Raw genomic sequence first — 18,656 nt, forward strand, 5'->3', positions numbered from 1 at the left:
AGCGACAGGAGGACGTAGCCGCGCGCGGTACGGTCTGAAAAATGATTAGGCTTTAACCCCTTTAAGGGGTTCCACTCTCACGCTTTCGAATTCTCACTCACGTCTACAGGCAATAACTCCCACTCGCAGTTATAACTCGGCTGAAAGACGAACAGCGCTCGATAAAACTCGGGCATTTTGCGGATAATTGCGAACTACGCGTCGCGTCGCGTCGCCACGTCCGTCTCGTTAACGAGAGACGGTTACGCACCGGGAAGCTTGCCACGACGGCAGCGAACCTTCGTCACCTCCTACGGGAAATCGCATTCACTGATTTCGCGATGCATATGAGATATCGCTCTTTATAACTGGAATAGTTTCAACAGCAGACCTGCGATTGATTGAAAACTTCATCACTTCATTTTGGTCATTCAATTAATTGAATATTATCTGTTAAAATACCTTTTACAAGTTAATTAAACGCAGCTAATCGAACCTGTGGGTGTTCTGTTCTTTATCTTTTAAATTCCGATGTGACAACTGACAGTTACACTTCATCAATTACAAGCAGCGATCGATAGTTGTGCGAAAAATGAAGAGTTGTAACGTTACAGATAGAAATGAACTTTTATCTCTCACTCTGGAGTTATCCGTCTCGCTCGATCATCGACTTTGTCGCCGCTATTCCCAACTGAACTTGTTAAACCGTCAGGAATCCGTACGTACATGTTGAAACCGTAAATTACAGCGAATCGCGCGAAGCGTCAACCCGGACGCGGTAACGGAAAACGAAAGTGATAGGTAGCCTTCTCGATTAATTTCTTTCGTCCAAATAATTAAAACATTCATCTAACAAAAGAATTATGTTTTAGCGAGGATATTTATTTAAAAGTATGAAACACGAGAAAAGAAAGATTTTATTTGCGCCATGAAATTTCCCATTCTCTCCAAAGCACTAAGGTTTTACTCCGGAGACGGTGTACAACTTGTTTATCTTTCTGCAATGAAGGTAATCAAATAACTCGCTGCTTGACTCTTTTCCCGAGCAGTTCCAACTGCGCACTTAATTTTGCATGCATTGTTCTTAAGACAAGAACTTTCATCATCTTTTGTCAAATTAATTAAATTATGAAAAAGTAATTTCCACTAGTCAATTTGCTCCCCTGGTTTCATCAGGTCTCTCCTCTATGTTTCATCTAGCGCCACTGATTTCTCAACACTTGGAACGACCGAAGGTCACGGGATCCTGAGCGAGGGGCTTCGCGCTCTTAAGAGATCTGCATCCTTTATTAAAGGAGGTGAGCAGGTAACTAATCGGTCAATCTGCCGTCTTATCTAACTTCGCGTACTCGCGCTTATTCGGCTGAAGAGCGCAATAGGACGCGCTTCGCAGCTGCCAGCGGGTACGCGGACAGCACCTTTTCCTCGCGCGCGTCAAGTTCCGGCGCCTGCGTAATGTCGACCACGCGTGCAGGCCAAAGTATATAGGAGCGTGGTCGCTCACCGCGAACCTCACATTGCCCAAGTTCTGAGACTTCAGTGGCGGTCGGTGCTCCCAGTTTCAAGCCGAAGAATCGGCGCTTCCCCGAAGACGCCACGTCGCGCCTGATCGAGGATCAATCGGGATCGAGCACTCCCCGTCGGCGGTCCTCGCATCCCCGTCGCCTGACTTTCCTCGTCTACGGACGACGCTGGCGGACATCGTCGCATAAGAACAACCGAGCAACGATTTTCCTCTCGGAAACGCATTCCCGCATGTCATAAGTCACCGAGGCTTGTAGTCGGTGTAGTAGAACGTACATCCGGCCATAGGAATTCGGATTACGCGCGCGATTAATATGGGTATCAGCATTATCCCGTTGATCGTGGTGGCGATGGTACCGATAATCGTTGGCGATTTCGGGCAGCGTGTCATCGGTCAGAGAAGCGACTATCCCTTCGATGATTGTCTCGATTACTGCGCCGACGAGCATCCGGTAAGTAAACTAACGTTTCACATTCATTCGATTACACCATTTTTTTCGATACAGGCTCGAGATGAGAATTTTATTGATTCTCTCATTTTAAAACGCGATAAACGCGGTAAGCTGTGTTCATTGTCATAAAATCGGGAAAATGTTACGTTTAACTCGCTTGTTTCGTATAATATCGGTTAATAATTGCGCTCCGTTAAAAGTTTGCACGAGTTCGTTTGTGGCCAAAATGATTGTCAAAAGTTGGGAAACCACGCGAAATGCAAAATAACCATCACGAGGAGAGGATTTAAATTAGGAACTCACCTTGCCAATCTATTTTGTATGGGCAAAGTGGAATAATCTATGATACCTATAATACGGAATCCATGTTATTAATCACTGGTGTCTCACTAAACTGTTTCTTGTAAAATACGTAACGAACAGTAGGAACAAGAAAATGAACAGTCAAATGAAAGAGAAATGAAATTCAGCAAAAAGCTGCTACGATTAAGCTTTCACGAGTAAAACGTGAAGGAAAACAGAATCACCGCAATATAGCACGGGTATCGATATAACGTTATTTACACACTCCGTTCATATAAGAGCGCTCAGACAAACCGTGCAGAACTTGCAACGTTTTACAAATTCTAATTCAAAAGTTCTTTTAAAAAATGCAGAAATGCATGGAACCCAAAGAATCCGATAAAAACATTTAATTACCCGCCGACGATCTTTTTCTTTTCTTTGTTCGCATTCGGAACGGAAACCGACGTTTCCTTCTATTGGCAATAGTAAGATGTTCTGCCGTGCCTGGCTATCCGATGACCTTTATTTTCATCTAGGTCGCCGCGCTTCTCGGATTTCCTTATTACGATATCTTTCATTTACGCACCTGAAATCGCCGATAGTTCACACAGAATGTCAGAATGGCATTAGAGGATTACGCCGTGTTGCACTTTGACACATAGAATCCTCAATTCATAAATTTGATGGTCATCCTGCGCGGCCATAGACTGCATTATGGGCCACTTCGGTCAACACTTTGTCGGCCACTGAAATTAATAGACATCCTGGTGGACTGGAAACTATACAAACACCGTTCACGATAGAATACATCGTAATACTGTGTTGCGAATTGCATACTCTGGCTAGGAAAAACATTATTTGCAACACTTAATTGACTGCTTTTGGAGTATATCCACCATTTCTATCGCTTTCTAATGGTACTTGAAATTGAATACGAAATATAAGCTTACATTTGTTATATAGTCGTATTTTTATATCCGTTACATCTATACTCATCGAGTATCAGATGTCTGCAGTTTTGCGGAAAGAAAAAACAAACTAGAATGCTCTAATGATGAAATAAAAAAATAGCCGGTCGAGAATCTTTAAACTTTCAGCTGTACAATTGTATCACGATTCGATTCGTTGATTCCTCGCTCCGTTAATAATGTTATTAAAAGTTTCTTCCTTTTTTTTTGTAGGAGCATTATCTTTAATTCAGCAGTATGTAACATTATGCAAATGAAACAGGATAATGCGTTTTGTAACACTGAGAATACAATGAGTAACGTCGAATTTTACTGTGTTGCGAAAAGTAATTTATCTTCTAAGAAATGTGATTTCAAGAATCATAAAATTTGCAATATTTAACAGCTCATTTTTTACTTGCTCTATTTTCGTATTCAATGTCCAGGATCCTTTTCTTGCTTTCGTGTATCTTAATACCACCAAGAGATCCTAGTGAAGTAACGACAAACACTTAAGGACAGTAAACACCACTTGGTTCGCAATTACGAACACAATAATACATCCAATTTAGAGCAAACTGCAATTATCTTCTTAACTATCTCGCGTACGTCTCTCACGTTAATTAATCGCGGATCTGTCACGCTCGATCGACCAAGATGTCTAATCACAGTTTGCTCACGAGTTCATGAATTCTGCAGCTACGCTCGCTGCGAAAACAGTTGGAGCAAGAATCGAAGGATCGAGATTCTGGAGGAGTTCACTGCGAGTGTATTGTTTTAACGGCGAACTACAAACTCGTCTCACTTACCGTGAAATTATTAACTTCTTGGACGACGCGGACGTTTCCATTACCTGCTAATAATCGCGCTTCGTTAATTCAATCGGCTACGACTTACGATCCTCTGTTTAGACGGAGACACATTGTCGCGCAACTTTGTCGGCGAGTCATTTCCGTGATCGCCCTTCAATTAACTCTCATTTCGATTAGCGCGTCAACGAATTCTCCATGGATATATATTAATTCGCTCGTCCAGTCGTGTGCTTCAATAATCCTCATCAATAATGTTGTTACAGATTCGAATTAATAAAATGTACAAATAAAATGTATTTCTCATGTTTCGCAGCTTCAAGCTACATATATAACGAAAAATTTATTGTTAAAGAAATCACGAAAATGAGAGTATTTGGACGAATGAACGCGGGTAATGTTTCAGAAACATAAACCTACATAATTTTTTAAATTAAATCTTGATTTTCAAGAGGCTTTCAAAACGGAGAACGAAATTTCTGTCAGTTGCACAAAGTTTTCCACATTTTCATCATTTATGTAGAGAAGTTGTACCGACTTTGCTCATAAAACTTAAAACGAATGTTAATAAGATTAGACGTCGAATTATTTATTATCTGCATGGTAGAGATATAATTCAATCGCGCGTGACTTATTGAAACATATTCAACCAGCGTCACGACATAAATACGACGTAAAACTCAAAACTGGTCGCATGGCGTATTTTCGCAGCAGATTTATTTGTCATGAAACATTATAATGCAAATATTGCGTATTTATGTTACCGAGAACGCCCAACGGAAATATCGCGAACTCGCACGGATATCTACGAATATAAAATGCTTTTTGCGCAGTTATATGAGGATTTATTACACGAGACCTTTCGGCATGTGTCAATTGTGGTATGTACCATGCTGTGGCCCGTGTATTTTGTATGTTTCATAAAATATTTATGTGAGGATCAGTTTGATGGTAGCGAATAGCGATTGAAAGTTGACATAATTTTTGAGAAGAGAAGCAAGCAATATATTATACAATATATTTATACGCGATAACGATTATTCCGAGCAAATCAAGTAGCATTATTTGTAACGAAAGGCTGGCGCGCATGAGAAGGGTGCGTATACTCTTGTTAGTTGCAGCGAGCTCGATAGTGTCAGGAGTCGCGAGCCCCGTTGTTCCGCTATTTCTGCTCAAGTTCCTCTGCATTGTCTCCGAGTTGCATCGCGAAGCAACGGCGGTATAACCCTTAGTCTCGCTTTGAGTCGTACACTTATCACTTATCAGTATCCGAAGGAGCGACAATAACGAAGGGGCAACAGAAACGTACGATTCCAAATAGACGAATGAGTGCGACTGAAGACGCCTGCTTATATTTCAGGCATTGAAGTCTCTCACACAACGTTGCGCGCGTCTGAAAAATGAATATGTATTTTTGCATTTCTCCCCCATTCCTCTGATCAAATCTTTGCATCGTCGCGTCTCGAAGAGACCGACCAACTGCAAAATCTCCTAAATCTCCTGATGATGGCCCCGTTGCGCTCCCTTGACGTAACTTTGCGAAGTCTGATAATGATTAATTCATTAGTTCTGAGCTTAACGTGTCGTTTCAGAAATTAAACTTGTTGCTTGTGCGATGCCTCGCGAAATAAACATCAGGATAATCGCGAGGAAATGAATAAAGAAATCGCGTCCACGCGATTTATGCAAATTTCATTTATCCGACAGCCGCAGCAATGCTTTTTTTCATTGAACTACATTCTTCGTATCTTTCGTCTCAACTGAAAAAGTTTCCTGGAAACGAGCGACGCGACGTGGAGATCTATCAGATAGAACTGACACGGATGGTATTCTAATTCGTGGTGGATCGGACGTGAGATTAAATTTGTTTCGGATGTGTGCGTCGAATGCACAAGTACGCGGCACACGTGCAACGCAAGTTGTAACGTCCTGATGTGTGATGCTGCTTCGAATCCATTGCTGTATATCGCAATTAATTCCCGTCTCGCCTTTATCGGTTGAAGGATATGTGATGACGCCGATGAGCCGGGCGTCACTGCGGTAATAAATTTCATCCCTATGCGCCACTAATCGTTCCTGTGGTCCAGGATTTTGTCGGGATTAATAATACGTCGACTTAGGACAGTTACAAATTGTCCAGAAATCGACCGGCTCTCTTCGTCGTTTTCTCAGACCGCCGCGTATTTGATTATGACGCAGAACGTCATAACGTTACTAACACGATTCTAATCATCATCAGGTCTATCTCGGTCGCGCGAATTGCCGCGAGATCGCAGGAGAGTGTTTGCGAAGATATCGATAAAATATTATTTTGCGATAGTCACGTTATTGCATCAGTAATGTCATCGATTCGATCTGGAATTGCCGACTTAGAGACGATCATAAACATTTATGGCTATTTCGTCGGAGATTCGGAGATACGTGATTCTCCGACTCTGCTCGTAAAAGCAAACTTTTTTTCAGCAAGTCGCTTTCTTTACACGGCTGTATGATCTCCCTCTTCTCGCGTAGTCTATTTTAAAATAAACGTGTTCGATTTTTATGTAGAAACATGTGGAAAATGCGTAAGCTATATAAGTGGTAAAGATAAAGATATACCTTTATGTATACATTAGAATACATACATTAGAAAATCACAAAGGTGTACCTTTATCGATACATTTCGGATTCGAATGAAACCTTAAAATGTATAAAGGAAACACATGGGACACATATACATATATATCGTCTTTATATCGCTTGGGATTGGATCGTTTCTACCGATCCTTAAAAGGATCAACAGATTCTGCCTTAAAAGGATCAACAATCCTAAAAATCATCTGCCTGATTTTTAAGCGTAATTTCCAGGTATCGCGATTTATTACGAGGCATTTCATTACAGCGGCTGGCGCATTTTTTAATGGCGCATTTTTTAATGGAGCATTTTTTAATACCATTTATTTTCCGACATTGGAGAAGTTGATAAACAACTATTCATCGATCAACAGCAGGAAAGTTGAGAACTTTGACTAGTGTTCGTAATGTAATACATGCGGTTACAAGCAAGGCACGTGTATTTTAGCAGATTACAGATTCACTCGATACTTCTACTTGCGCTTCTCTCTCCGAAGCACGACCGATATACTTATTGCCCAAGGTAAAAATAGATCCATTAATGTATATTATTTTTCTTATGACGTCATAACGCAAATTGATGAATAATTATAATATTACGTAAAAACTGAATATTATACTTAATAGGTATGTATTAACATAAAATAATACTATGCCAAATTACAAAAACGCACGCTTTATATATACATGTATTCGAATTTTCCATAAATTTAATGATGCTGTTGTTATTTTCTTGTAGAACATGTAACGTAAAACCGTACCTCGCAATATGCACGTTTAACTCAGTTTATTACGTTAGACAACCTCTATTAACACGATACTTTATTCTCCTCGATGCGTTTACGACACGATTTCTAAAAGAAAACTTCCTAGTCTTCCTTCCTAATTTTATTGCAATTTTCACCGTTCTTGCGTAAAGCTTCCTTGGCGATACTCTATTTTCTAAAGTATATAAGTAATATAGTATATAGCATAAATTATTAACAAGAAATAAATAATAAATAATCATTATTTTTTATTATTGTACGTCAAAAATTGCACAAAAAGAAATAAATGTCACACATCTCGATTTATTGTATTATAAACATTTTATGTATACCAATTATGTAAATACGTTCCAATTTGCCTCATTTTTAACGATACGTCGGCAAAGATCATAGGATGAAGTGGATTTAAGCAACTCTTCCTCATTTCAGCATCTCACGCTGTTCTAATATCCGAGGTGTTTACTATTTACATAGGAAGGAAATTTAAAGCGCCACTCTGTTTTACTATTGCCTCAATTTTTTTTCTCAAAGGGATATATATGAATCCATCTCGAAATATCTTCCTGTAAGTTGTAAAATTTCGCAATACTCGCAAGGTAAATAAGTAGGTTTAAGTCAAACGATCCAAATAATTTTTATCCTTAAGACGTTCTTTTAATAATATCCTGAGAATTGTTACTAGCAGAATTTGCTAAATTATTGCTATATTATCATACTTTTTTTTATACGTGATATTCTGGTATAATTTGTTAATAGAAGGCAGATAATGTTAATACCTTATCATTGCACAGCACGTTATAGTATTTTGTTTCTGAATTCATCTAACGAAAGTATCCCCATTTTCGCAGTAACACAACATGAATTCTTAATTTTTAAATCGGACTTGTTTCTTTTCCTTAAAGCTAATGTGGCGTTATATTAGCGTATGTATATCTATGGAAGAATTTTTTATTTGCGCTGTTTTTTTTGCGCATTATATTTATCCTACAAAGTCAGAGACGTTCTTTCCCTTCAATTTCCATCTCTTACTCAAGAAATTATTTCATCTCAACATTTGTCCCGCGACGCGTTGAGTCTGCGAAATAAAAATCGGCCGCTTAACTCTGGGGCGTCTATTTCCGGTGACTCTATCGCCGGCGGTTTAATCTTTCTATTCTCTTTTTTCCCCCATGATGATTGAAATGCCTTCAAGCAAGTTCATGGCAGAAATGTATAGAAACGCACGAAATTAAATCGGATTACATTTGCAGGTATCGCAAGTTTGTCAGAAAGCAGATTTGTCAAGAATTCATTCGATATCAACTCGATACTGGCATAGTTGCTGAATAATTCCATTATTGAAATCTTTTGAAAAACATTTCTTGCGATAAAAGCTCCTTTTATTTTATTATTTTATATTTAAGAATAGATGAATATGAAATGAAGAGAATATATGAAAAACAATATACTTCGAATACTTTATCGATCTATACAAAAATTAAACAAAAGACATTACACTACCTTTTTTCCATCTTAGATTATATTTTCCATGTAAAAATAATATTCAATAATATAATGAAATCTCTTACACGTGAAATAATATTTTTTTTTAATTCTCACACTGTGATTTATATGCAGATATTTATATTTTTTATCTTTTTAAAATTAATTACTTATCCACAGAACATCGTCCTCATCAAGCAATTATCACGCTTCAGTATTTAATGAATCCTATTAACGACGCGATTCCCATTTTGTTTACTAAAACAATTAAATACGCACGAGTACTATAAACGGCGTAATCGGCGCAATTTTGTAATTACGACTGTAACTATCGTTTCTTTGAGCCAAAACGTAAACGCGATTGTGGCAGATGAGAAACTAATTTGACGAAATGGTGTAAAATAACACAGCATTCACGATTAAAGCAACTGCGTTATCGCAAATTGGAGAAATTAATATATTTACTAAAGAATTTACAAATCTTCCAAGCAGAAATTCTTTGATATTTGATTATTATTATTTATTATCTTGTGCAATACAAAAAGATTTATTTTACCGTGTTTTAGCAATACCTTCATAAATTATGTTTTAAATCAAAACCATAGAAGCATTCATACTGATTATTTCCTTTATATTATACTCTTTGTATTATACAGGGTGGCCCATTTTAATTTATACAGTCGATTTTTTAAAAAACTAAAAGAGATACGAAAAAATGTTTCAGACAGACATGTCACGATTTCGAGGGGGACATAAGATGATACCATTGGTTTGACCTTGAATAGTCGTTTAAAGGTCACGCGAAGATCACCTTCAATTTCTTAAATTGAAACCCCAACTTTTTATTGCAGATTCTTATTCTCCATCGAAAAGTAAGTAACTTTTGTCTGAAACATTTTTCCGAAAAATGTCATCTTATGTCCTTAAAATGTCCTCAAAACTCATCTTGAAGATCATTTTAAGGACATAAGATGACATTTTTCGGAAAAATGTTTCAGACAAAAGTTACTTACTTTTCGATGGAGAATAAGAATCTGCAATAAAAAGTTGGGGTTTCAATTTAAGAAATTGAAGGTGATCTTCGCGTGACCTTCAAACGACTATTCAAGGTCAAACCAATGGTATCATCTTATGTCCCCCTCGAAATCGTGACATGTCTGTCTGAAACATTTTTTGTATCTCTTTTAGTTTTTTAAAAAATCGACTGTATAAATTAAAAGGGGCCACCCTGTATATTTTATATAATCAAAATTTTATGATCAAATTTATTCATAATAAAAAACCAAAGGTTACCTTTTTAACATTTATATTTTATCAATTATTTCCAAGTGATCTTTAAAATATCACATAAACAAACTAAAAAAGGGCAAATTTTACAAGATTAATCTAATTTAGGTAATTAATATTCTCAAACTTAATAAAGAAGTGCTTGTTATCTATTGTATTAACACGCTGTAATAAACGTGCAAATTGGCGCTCAGATTGGCTAAAGCTAAATTGTTATTGTGTCAATGCAAAATTGCAAAACAGGATTGCGTAAATACGCAATTCTACAATCGTGCATTGAACTAATTACGGCGTAACACGTAAGCTTTACTGGAAAAACTCATTTGTAATTCAATCACATGACGATTAAATCCGCAACCTCATACCAAAAATATGTAATCAGAGCCCAGCAAACATTTTGGTTGTGGGATGTTGCCACATGAGAAACAAATGTCAGCGGAACTATAATGCCAAAGCCAGAGCCTACTGTGTCCTCAGTTGGTCTCCAATGTGAACCAAATCTGACGAACATATTCCACAGTCAAATTGACGACAACATTAGAGCAGATCTGACAATAGAACGGTGAAAATGTTGCATATTGACGGAAGTGTGCTAACAGAATTGCAACAAAGTATGTTAACAAAGTATGTTTTCCATTTGCGACCTTCCGGCAAACATAATTTGTTGCCATATTTGCAATTGCAGAAAATGTTATAGGGGAGATTATGTGACGTTATATTTTCAACATTATGCGTAACGAACACAAAAACCGATTGCTATAATTATCGTTGCGACGTCATCAAGTGACTTATATTCTGGTATCGACCATATTTATAATGTGTGTGTGTGTGTGTGTGTGTGTGTGTGTGTGTGTGTGTGTGTGTGATTATATTTATCTACATGTGTCACAAATGCTTTTAAAAGCTATTTGCATTATAAAAACTACTCTGAATATGATAGAGAGATGAATTTATAAAAATTAACAAGCTATAATGTTCGATAGTCTTTATTAAAAAACTAATTAAAGAGTGAACAACAAGAAGTTGCGCACTTTATAATTTTACGAAGGATAGTATATATTATATGGAAAATTGGAAAAACTTGTGTATATATGAAAGTATTGCTGTAAGTCTCTACAGAATTTGCTGCGTGCTATTTTTAGTATTTCTTCACTAGAAATGTCGCGCCACGATCGATGACATGTAATTATTTGAGAGTTGCAATTGAGTCACTCGAAAGATCTCGTTATACATTAAATACGTATCGAGTTGTGTGTATGTGTATAAATTCATATAGCAGAATTACAAACTTCTAAATATGTTGATGAATGCTATCTTCTGTAGTAATTGTAACCATTTACGTACCAATATCTAATTAATTCTTCTTTACGAATCCAATCATGCGTATTTCAATTACTTGATAACAGTTTTCTTCTGTATACACAAGGAGATGCTCGTAGAATCACAATCGGAGATAGTATCATCAATTTTCGTATCATATCACATGCTTAATTAATTAATTAAATTGAACAACTGAATACTAGAACATAATTGCCACGAGCTGGTAGTTGACACAACCTGATTTGTAATTTTCTGCTTTTACTACAAATAAAGAAAACGTGGATTTATTCCAAGCATAGTTATGAACTAAATATTACACATTCTAAATATTAGAAATGATGGATTAAATATTTATAAGATTTTTAGTCACTTGAAAATAGTCTGTCTAGTTATTTTAGGATTATATGACATTTTAAAAGTTTTCAATAACAAGCAACGTATATGTGCGACCACAAATTAATTTCATAGATTCTTCTAATGCATGTCGTACTGAAATAGTCAACCTATCGATCCACTTAATCATAATCACAAAGATATTTTCGAATCGGACAATCGGATATCGGATTAACTCTCAAAATTTAGAGATTACTATTTATATAAAACTATGGATTCACTATCTTTAAAAGACTATCTTTGCACACTTTTTTAAATACTAGATATATTATATTTGATAGCATTGTATATCGAGAGTACGTCGAAAAGAAATATTGTATATTAAAATTATAGCTGAAAACAACTAAGATAAATATATGGTAATAACATTTTAGATTTCAAGAATGTTTCTTTAAAGACTGATGAAACTATGATTTCGTATAGACATCTCAAGACTTTTATGACCTAATTTGTCATTGAAGGAATTGTCAGTAGATACAAAGGGTACAATTAGAGAATTCGTTGTAAAGACTATTTTGTAGGACGGTATTGTTTCTACAGAATGAACAAATCAACTTGTTTGCTGATCCTTTGCTGGCAGTTGTATGACATATTCAAATACCAAGCGCATCTGTGCAAGCTCCGCCACGCGTGTTCCGTTTCCGTAGATGAATGGCAAACACTTCACGGAAAGTTGAAAACGGGGGTGTATTTCTGTTTCTATCCCCTGCCGTCGTTCTTCCCCGCACTTCTCATCAATCCCACATTCGTGCGGTGGGCACGACAATAATAAGCTCCGCGTCGCCGACAATGCTTTTAAGTGTCTATGAATGTCGCAATTAAACATTGATTGCCCGTGTTCTGACACTGCAACCGCGACCGATCGTTTCCGCACACTTTTACAAATTATTTGAATGCAGTTGCCCGCGTCATTGTTGATGCTCGATTGTGCTACATGACAGTTTTTAAACTCTACGAGTTGAATAGCATAGAATTTACAATCGCACACCATTCATGTGGATCATACAATTACAAATATCGTCCTTTTACAAACGGAGAAACAGAAATTTATTCTTATACAAATATTTTTATACAAATTTTCAGTAATTAATGGGATAAAATATTAGGATCTGTCTGAAAAAATATTCTCTAACGAAATTATTATCCGAGTGTTCTGTAAATATATGTATACAGGGTGTCCGGTAACTCACGACTCAACGCTCGTGAGTGGATAAAGCGGACTGAACTGAGTGGAAAAGTCCTATACCATTTTGCAATTTTCACAATAGTTAACAAGTTATTAATTATTAAAAATCGTGCTATTAGTCCGGCCTACCACCGAATGCAAGCGCGCGGCGAGATGCGACCGCCTAGCGATCGAGTGCCTAGCGATCGCAGTGGCAATGGCTAGGCATGCCATTTGTATTATTACATTGTTGTTTATACAACTTCTCGCGCCTAGCAACTTTGATCGCTAGGCGGTCGCATCTCGCCGCGCACTTGCATTCGGCGGTAGGCCGGACTAATATAGCGATTTTTAATAATTAATAACTCGTTAACTATTGTGAAAATTGCAAAATGGTATAGGACTTTTCCACTCAGTTCAGTCCCTCTTTATCCACTCACGAGCGTTGAGTCGTGAGTTACCGGACACCCTGTATATTGATTAATCTGACAAAATTCATTCAAGTATGTAATAAAACTGCTTACTCTTGCGACAAAAAGCTTAGTTTCTTTATAAATTCGCTTCATACATGTATTACTACTATTGCACTTGTTGTGCAATCCGCTTCAGCATGTGAAGAAGAAGTAACAAATGTGAATCCTTATTTTTGAAGATAGCATGCTATTAAATGCTATTAAATTGATGCAATGATTGATGAATATTAATATTGCATAACAACTTTTCTTATGTTGTAGAATGCACGTGATTGCGACATCGTTATAAGGAAATTGGCATTTGCTGAATATCAGGATCCTAACTAAATCTACTGACGCTACCTTACATAGTCAGGAAATAAATCCTATAAATCCATTCAAGCATTATTTATGAAATTGCAAATAGGTTTAGCCTCTCCAATAGCTTCCCCTTCATTCAATGTCCGAGCTCATTATCACGATCATTAAACATTAATTCACTCTTTCCTGTGAATGGAACTAAACCGCTTAGAGAGCTTTTACCTATGACATATTCGTAGGATTCATAGTTAAAGAACGGTGAGCCGCACTGTTTGAATGCTTTCTCGCGAGTAGTTGAGGCGGAGTGTATTTTACATCGGGTAAGCGATTTATGTTTCTTACGTCCTCTCAAAGAACCGTTCTCACGACTCTAATCTTTATTGGGCTAAATCCCAGTTGCGTGGGTTCCGATTTCCACAAAACGCTACGGACGTAATGAAAGGAAAGAAAAGTGTCCGTCGCAGATCCTTTGGGAAATTGACCAAATGAATAAACTAGAAAGAGTAACGAGTATAGAATGCAATAGAACATATATTACATGACGGTGATTGTTGACTTCAATAAACCGTGCTACGTTATATATTACAGGGCACAGAACAAAGATTCTTGTGCAGCAATCTCGCAGTGTGTTTGATTGTTTTTTATAACGCAGCAAAAATGCAAAGAAAACTGAATGTTGAATGTGCATGATACGAGGCAGTTCTCAAACAACTCGTGTTCTTTTCACTTGCGGATTCTGTGATTCAATCTGAAATTGATCCGATGCATTCTGCATGTGAAAATATGCGATACTGTAAATGCCATAAGCCACTGCTGAATGAAATACGTTAATTCTTCTCCAGCTTGAAATTTTTATAACGGGCACAATTAGCTTGTGAATATCATGAAATGGGAAACGAGAACGCGAATGCAGAGATAACGGATTTCCAAAATTGCCCGATTAATAAACGATCTACGCACGTAATGAACGAGTTAACTAGATCCATTCACCACAAGTTTCGGAGGCCCTGAAGCAATAATATGGATGATCGGGTAGACTCTTCTCCTAAATGCTTCATTACGATAATCGGAAAATGATGAGCTTATTACAAAAACGTGAAATTTGAATAGTATATACGAATTGAAGAATCGGATTACATTTAATCCGATTTTTCACATACTATTCAATCGCAGAACACGAAAATCAAACAGACTCAATTAACTTTTAGTCATGTGTAATTAATATAAATAAATGCTGATTTGAACGATAATACAATTATGAAGAAAATACGAATGCATCCATAATGCAATCTAAAATGCAATGTTAGTTTCTAGCGTGACATCGATCAGTAGGTGGCACGAGAAGAGAACGCGCGAAGGAAAAGAAACTTACAAAACTGCAGAGATTCACGAGCAAAGGAAAAATAGGATTCTTAAAATAAGAGAGAAATCTGTAAAAAGGAAAGTAAAGTAAACGAAAAGTTATTATTAGTAGCAATGCTCGTTAAAAGAACGCTAATGATAGAGAAAAACAAGTCGTTCGACAAGAACGACAAAATTTGCAAGAAAACAAGCAAGAATATCGCGGATAATATTGGACATGCCAATCAGATACGCCTTCGTCCGCGAAAAGAAAAAAAGTAGACGAGAGCATGATCTCGGATCAAGCTAGAGACGGAAATCAGCGAAAAGTACCGCCGAGAGGCACAGTCTGTGAAAATGCAAAGGCGCAAAAAAAGATATTAAAATTGTCGATATTTTTCATTAACGCGCCAAGATTCGATTTTACTCACTGTTTATTACTTTCTTTTTTATTTCTTTTCTGTATTATTTATATATAAGAAATATTCGAATACGTCAACTTTCAATTATATGTTACAAATAAAATCACGTGAGATATGTTATATTAAATTGCATTATTGATCTCAAGAAGAATTTTGACACGTGCACACATGCACACATGCACACATCTTGCGTTAAAAGATAATGATCTGTTATAAGATTAACTAACGTAATTCTCCTTTTGTTCTTGGCGATATCAGTATCTGGAAAATGAAGTAATTTTGATAATGCTTTCCTGCTTTATATCTCGAAGATACATAGTCAAATTTCTAATTGACTCCTCGTTTTGATTATTCTCTTACCTTATTATATCTGAAAAAACAAAGTGCATTGGGACGTATCTCCGATCTTGCTTGGATTCTCTTGAGCGCTCATTATTTTTATCTTCGATTCATCTTCCGTCCTGCTGTTAAATTCCAGGACAGAGAAACTACCTCTTTCGTTCGTCGAACAGACACAACGTTCGATTCCCATATTTTCTCTTTTCTGCCTTCGAGAACGTCGCGCTGCCTGCCTGACTAGCTCACTAAAACTCCGATATCTCCTAATTAACTCTGCGGTGCACGTATCCGGATAATGATGAAAAACTTGCATTATTTAAAATAGAATTTATTACAGTTAGGTATGTAAGTAAGAAAAACATGCATCTTGAACAAATGCTGCAAAGAGATGTACGGGAAATTTATATTCATTAATAGTTTGTTTGTCTTCGTTTTTTAAAAATAAAAACGGAGGGAGAGAGAGTATGCACGCCATGAGACGAAATTACTATGTCTCTTGAGGGGTGACTGTGCCCCATGCTTTCGAGTTTGCAAATTTTTCAAATTATAAATTGTATCCAGCTAGAGTCGACAGTCGTTTTTGATAAAAAAAAAAGCAATTACAGTAAGATTTTTGTATTTAAACTGCAATTTAAAGGTTTTATTTCAATTGACAATTAATTCACGTTCACGCACACGTATCTGTCATTTGGACAAATGTGGTGTTAAAGAAGTTTACTAAGTCTACGGTCTATCGATCACTTGCCATTTTCACGGTTTCTTCGTCACCCTGGACATTTTATTAGCATGTTTGTCGGAAACTGGGGTCAGCACGTACGCGGAAAGTGGTAACACGCTGAATGTACAAGAGGGAGAAACAAGATGAGAAAGAGAAGACATGATGAAAGATTCTTTTCATCATTTCCTTCTTTCGAGCAAAACTTTTCTCTTTACTATGTTAAACGTAAAATATACATTTTTTACAAAGTAAACGATAATGACAATCATCTGTAAATTAAAAGAAACTTTTACAAAGCATACTTGAAATAAAATGAAGAGTTTTTATTTGTTAATTTTCTTGTCTCGCTTTTTTTGTAGACAGTAAAGAAAAAATCGACTCTACTGGTCGACCAGCTGTTGTTGGCTCTACAGAGGGCTGCCCAAAAAGACGTAATTAGAGGTAAAGGCATCGACAGATCGGCGAGTGTTTTATCTGCCAGATCGCGAATGGGTCCCGACGATGACCAACTGGTAAGCAACTCGATATTAATTTCTAAACAATATTTTATTTGAAAAAAAAAAACTTGAACACTCTCTAATGTAGGAAGAAATGGAAGATGGAGAAAAAGTAGGCAAAAATAAAGGAAAGTTGGAAAAAAAGTCTCATTAAGGAAAATGTGCACGTATCATCCTATAATCGAATCACACAACTGGAACTGAATACTGCATCAATGACACTTAAGTTCCTCAATCCGTTTTATTTTCAGAAGGGCATGCAACGACGAGGACAAACTAAAGGTCAAATTTATTGGCGCTGTTACTTCAACCCGGTCGCGTGTTTCAAGAGGAAGTGATAATGGCCCTGCCGTCGTCAGTTCTCCTCATCCCCGAAGACTAAAGCAGAGTTGTGTGTGCGCCGTTTCGTATAATTTCTTCGACTTAGCTGCAGAAGCACGACGAGATCGTAGCGACGCTTTCCCGGCTGAAGTGTCAAGAGAACAAGCGAAGCAAGAAACCGCAAGAACGTATACAGTAGCACATATTCACGCCGTTGCTCATATTCGGAACGTCGGATCAACGGATCAATTTTCCTTCCTTCCTTCGGCGTCTCGAGGAATACCTTTGCTCTTCTTCTCAGCAACTGTCGCCGTCCCGCCTTCCCTATTGCAGATCACAAAACGACACGTCGGGAAAGAATTACCTATACTCTTACTCCTCTGGCTTATATAAATGAATCAAGTCCTGTCCATTAAATGACTCTTCAAGCATATCAACTAAAACGGTGTATAATTCGGTATAAACTTAAATCACGCAGGCTTCAATTAATTTCTCTATCTTGCGGTTCAGTTGTAGATATATTCTCACTTTTCCTGCTGTTTTCTGTATTTCATGTGTTACTTGATATATACGAGCGCACGTAAAACAATATACAGTTTTCATATCGTTATGACGATTAAAATAGAAATTTTCGTACCGTTCTTTTTTTCGTAGAACATTGTGCAACACGATGAAACAGACGCAGTGCGTAACATATTATTTGTCATGCTAAAAACAGTGTAAAACAAAATCGTAACGTAAAGCCCATAAAACTCGAAATGTGTTACAAATACGCAAAGAGTAATATCAGCATATTAATTTCTTTTTATTTTCGAGTATATTATTATATAATCTCGACGCTTATATTTCTATTTAAATGCTATATCTTTTTTTTCTCTTTCTCTAGTCTGCGAAAAACTAGTCATTTAAGCGAAATTTATTCAAATATATGACATAATACGCATATGAAAATATTTAGAGGTTTATTTAAAAACTACTTCATATACATTATTATATTATCATTATTATAATAATAAAATAATTATTCGGACACAGAACATAATTTACTGAAGAAAAAATATTTTATTGATGGTTTTGGCAATTTTTTAAATTCTTGAAATATTTTTTATTTGTTACAAATGTAAAGTTAATCTTATTCAAAACTTTACTCTCTAAGAAAACTCTAAATATGCAATAATCGATATAGAAGCGGACGTACAATTGAAAAATAAGAGAAACAAAC

General features: G+C 36.6%; 1 protein-coding gene across 2 annotated transcripts; it reads left to right on the forward strand.

Moving 5' to 3' along the window:
• The first annotated feature begins 1,478 nt into the window (after window positions 1-1,478).
• Window positions 1,479-18,385, forward strand: LOC105287280. Of its 2 annotated transcripts, none has more exons than XM_011352832.2 (3): window positions 1,479-1,955; window positions 16,976-17,128; window positions 17,368-18,385. In XM_011352832.2, the coding sequence occupies exons 1-3, from the start codon at window positions 1,818-1,820 to the stop codon at window positions 17,449-17,451; spliced, it is 375 nt and encodes a 124-aa protein (XP_011351134.1). In that variant the 5' UTR covers window positions 1,479-1,817; the 3' UTR covers window positions 17,452-18,385. The 2 variants fall into 2 exon arrangements, with proteins under 2 accessions (XP_011351134.1, XP_011351133.1); XM_011352831.3 differs by having other exon boundaries at window positions 1,483-1,955; window positions 17,365-18,385.
• Window positions 18,386-18,656: the final 271 nt, after the last annotated feature.

This window comes from Ooceraea biroi, chromosome 10 (genome assembly GCF_003672135.1).
Source record: "Ooceraea biroi isolate clonal line C1 chromosome 10, Obir_v5.4, whole genome shotgun sequence".
Lineage (NCBI taxonomy): Eukaryota > Metazoa > Arthropoda > Insecta > Hymenoptera > Formicidae > Ooceraea > Ooceraea biroi.

Excerpts from the sequence above, each read along its gene's own strand:
- LOC105287280 (XM_011352831.3), top strand. The coding sequence starts at position 1,818 with ATGGGTATCAGCATTATCCCGTTGATCGTGGTGGCGATGGTACCGATA. Across the intron at positions 1,956-16,975 it reads ACTGCGCCGACGAGCATCCG|ACAGTAAAGAAAAAATCGAC; the intron begins GTAAGTAAACTA and ends CTTTTTTTGTAG. Across the intron at positions 17,129-17,364 it reads GTCCCGACGATGACCAACTG|AAGGGCATGCAACGACGAGG; the intron begins GTAAGCAACTCG and ends TTTTATTTTCAG.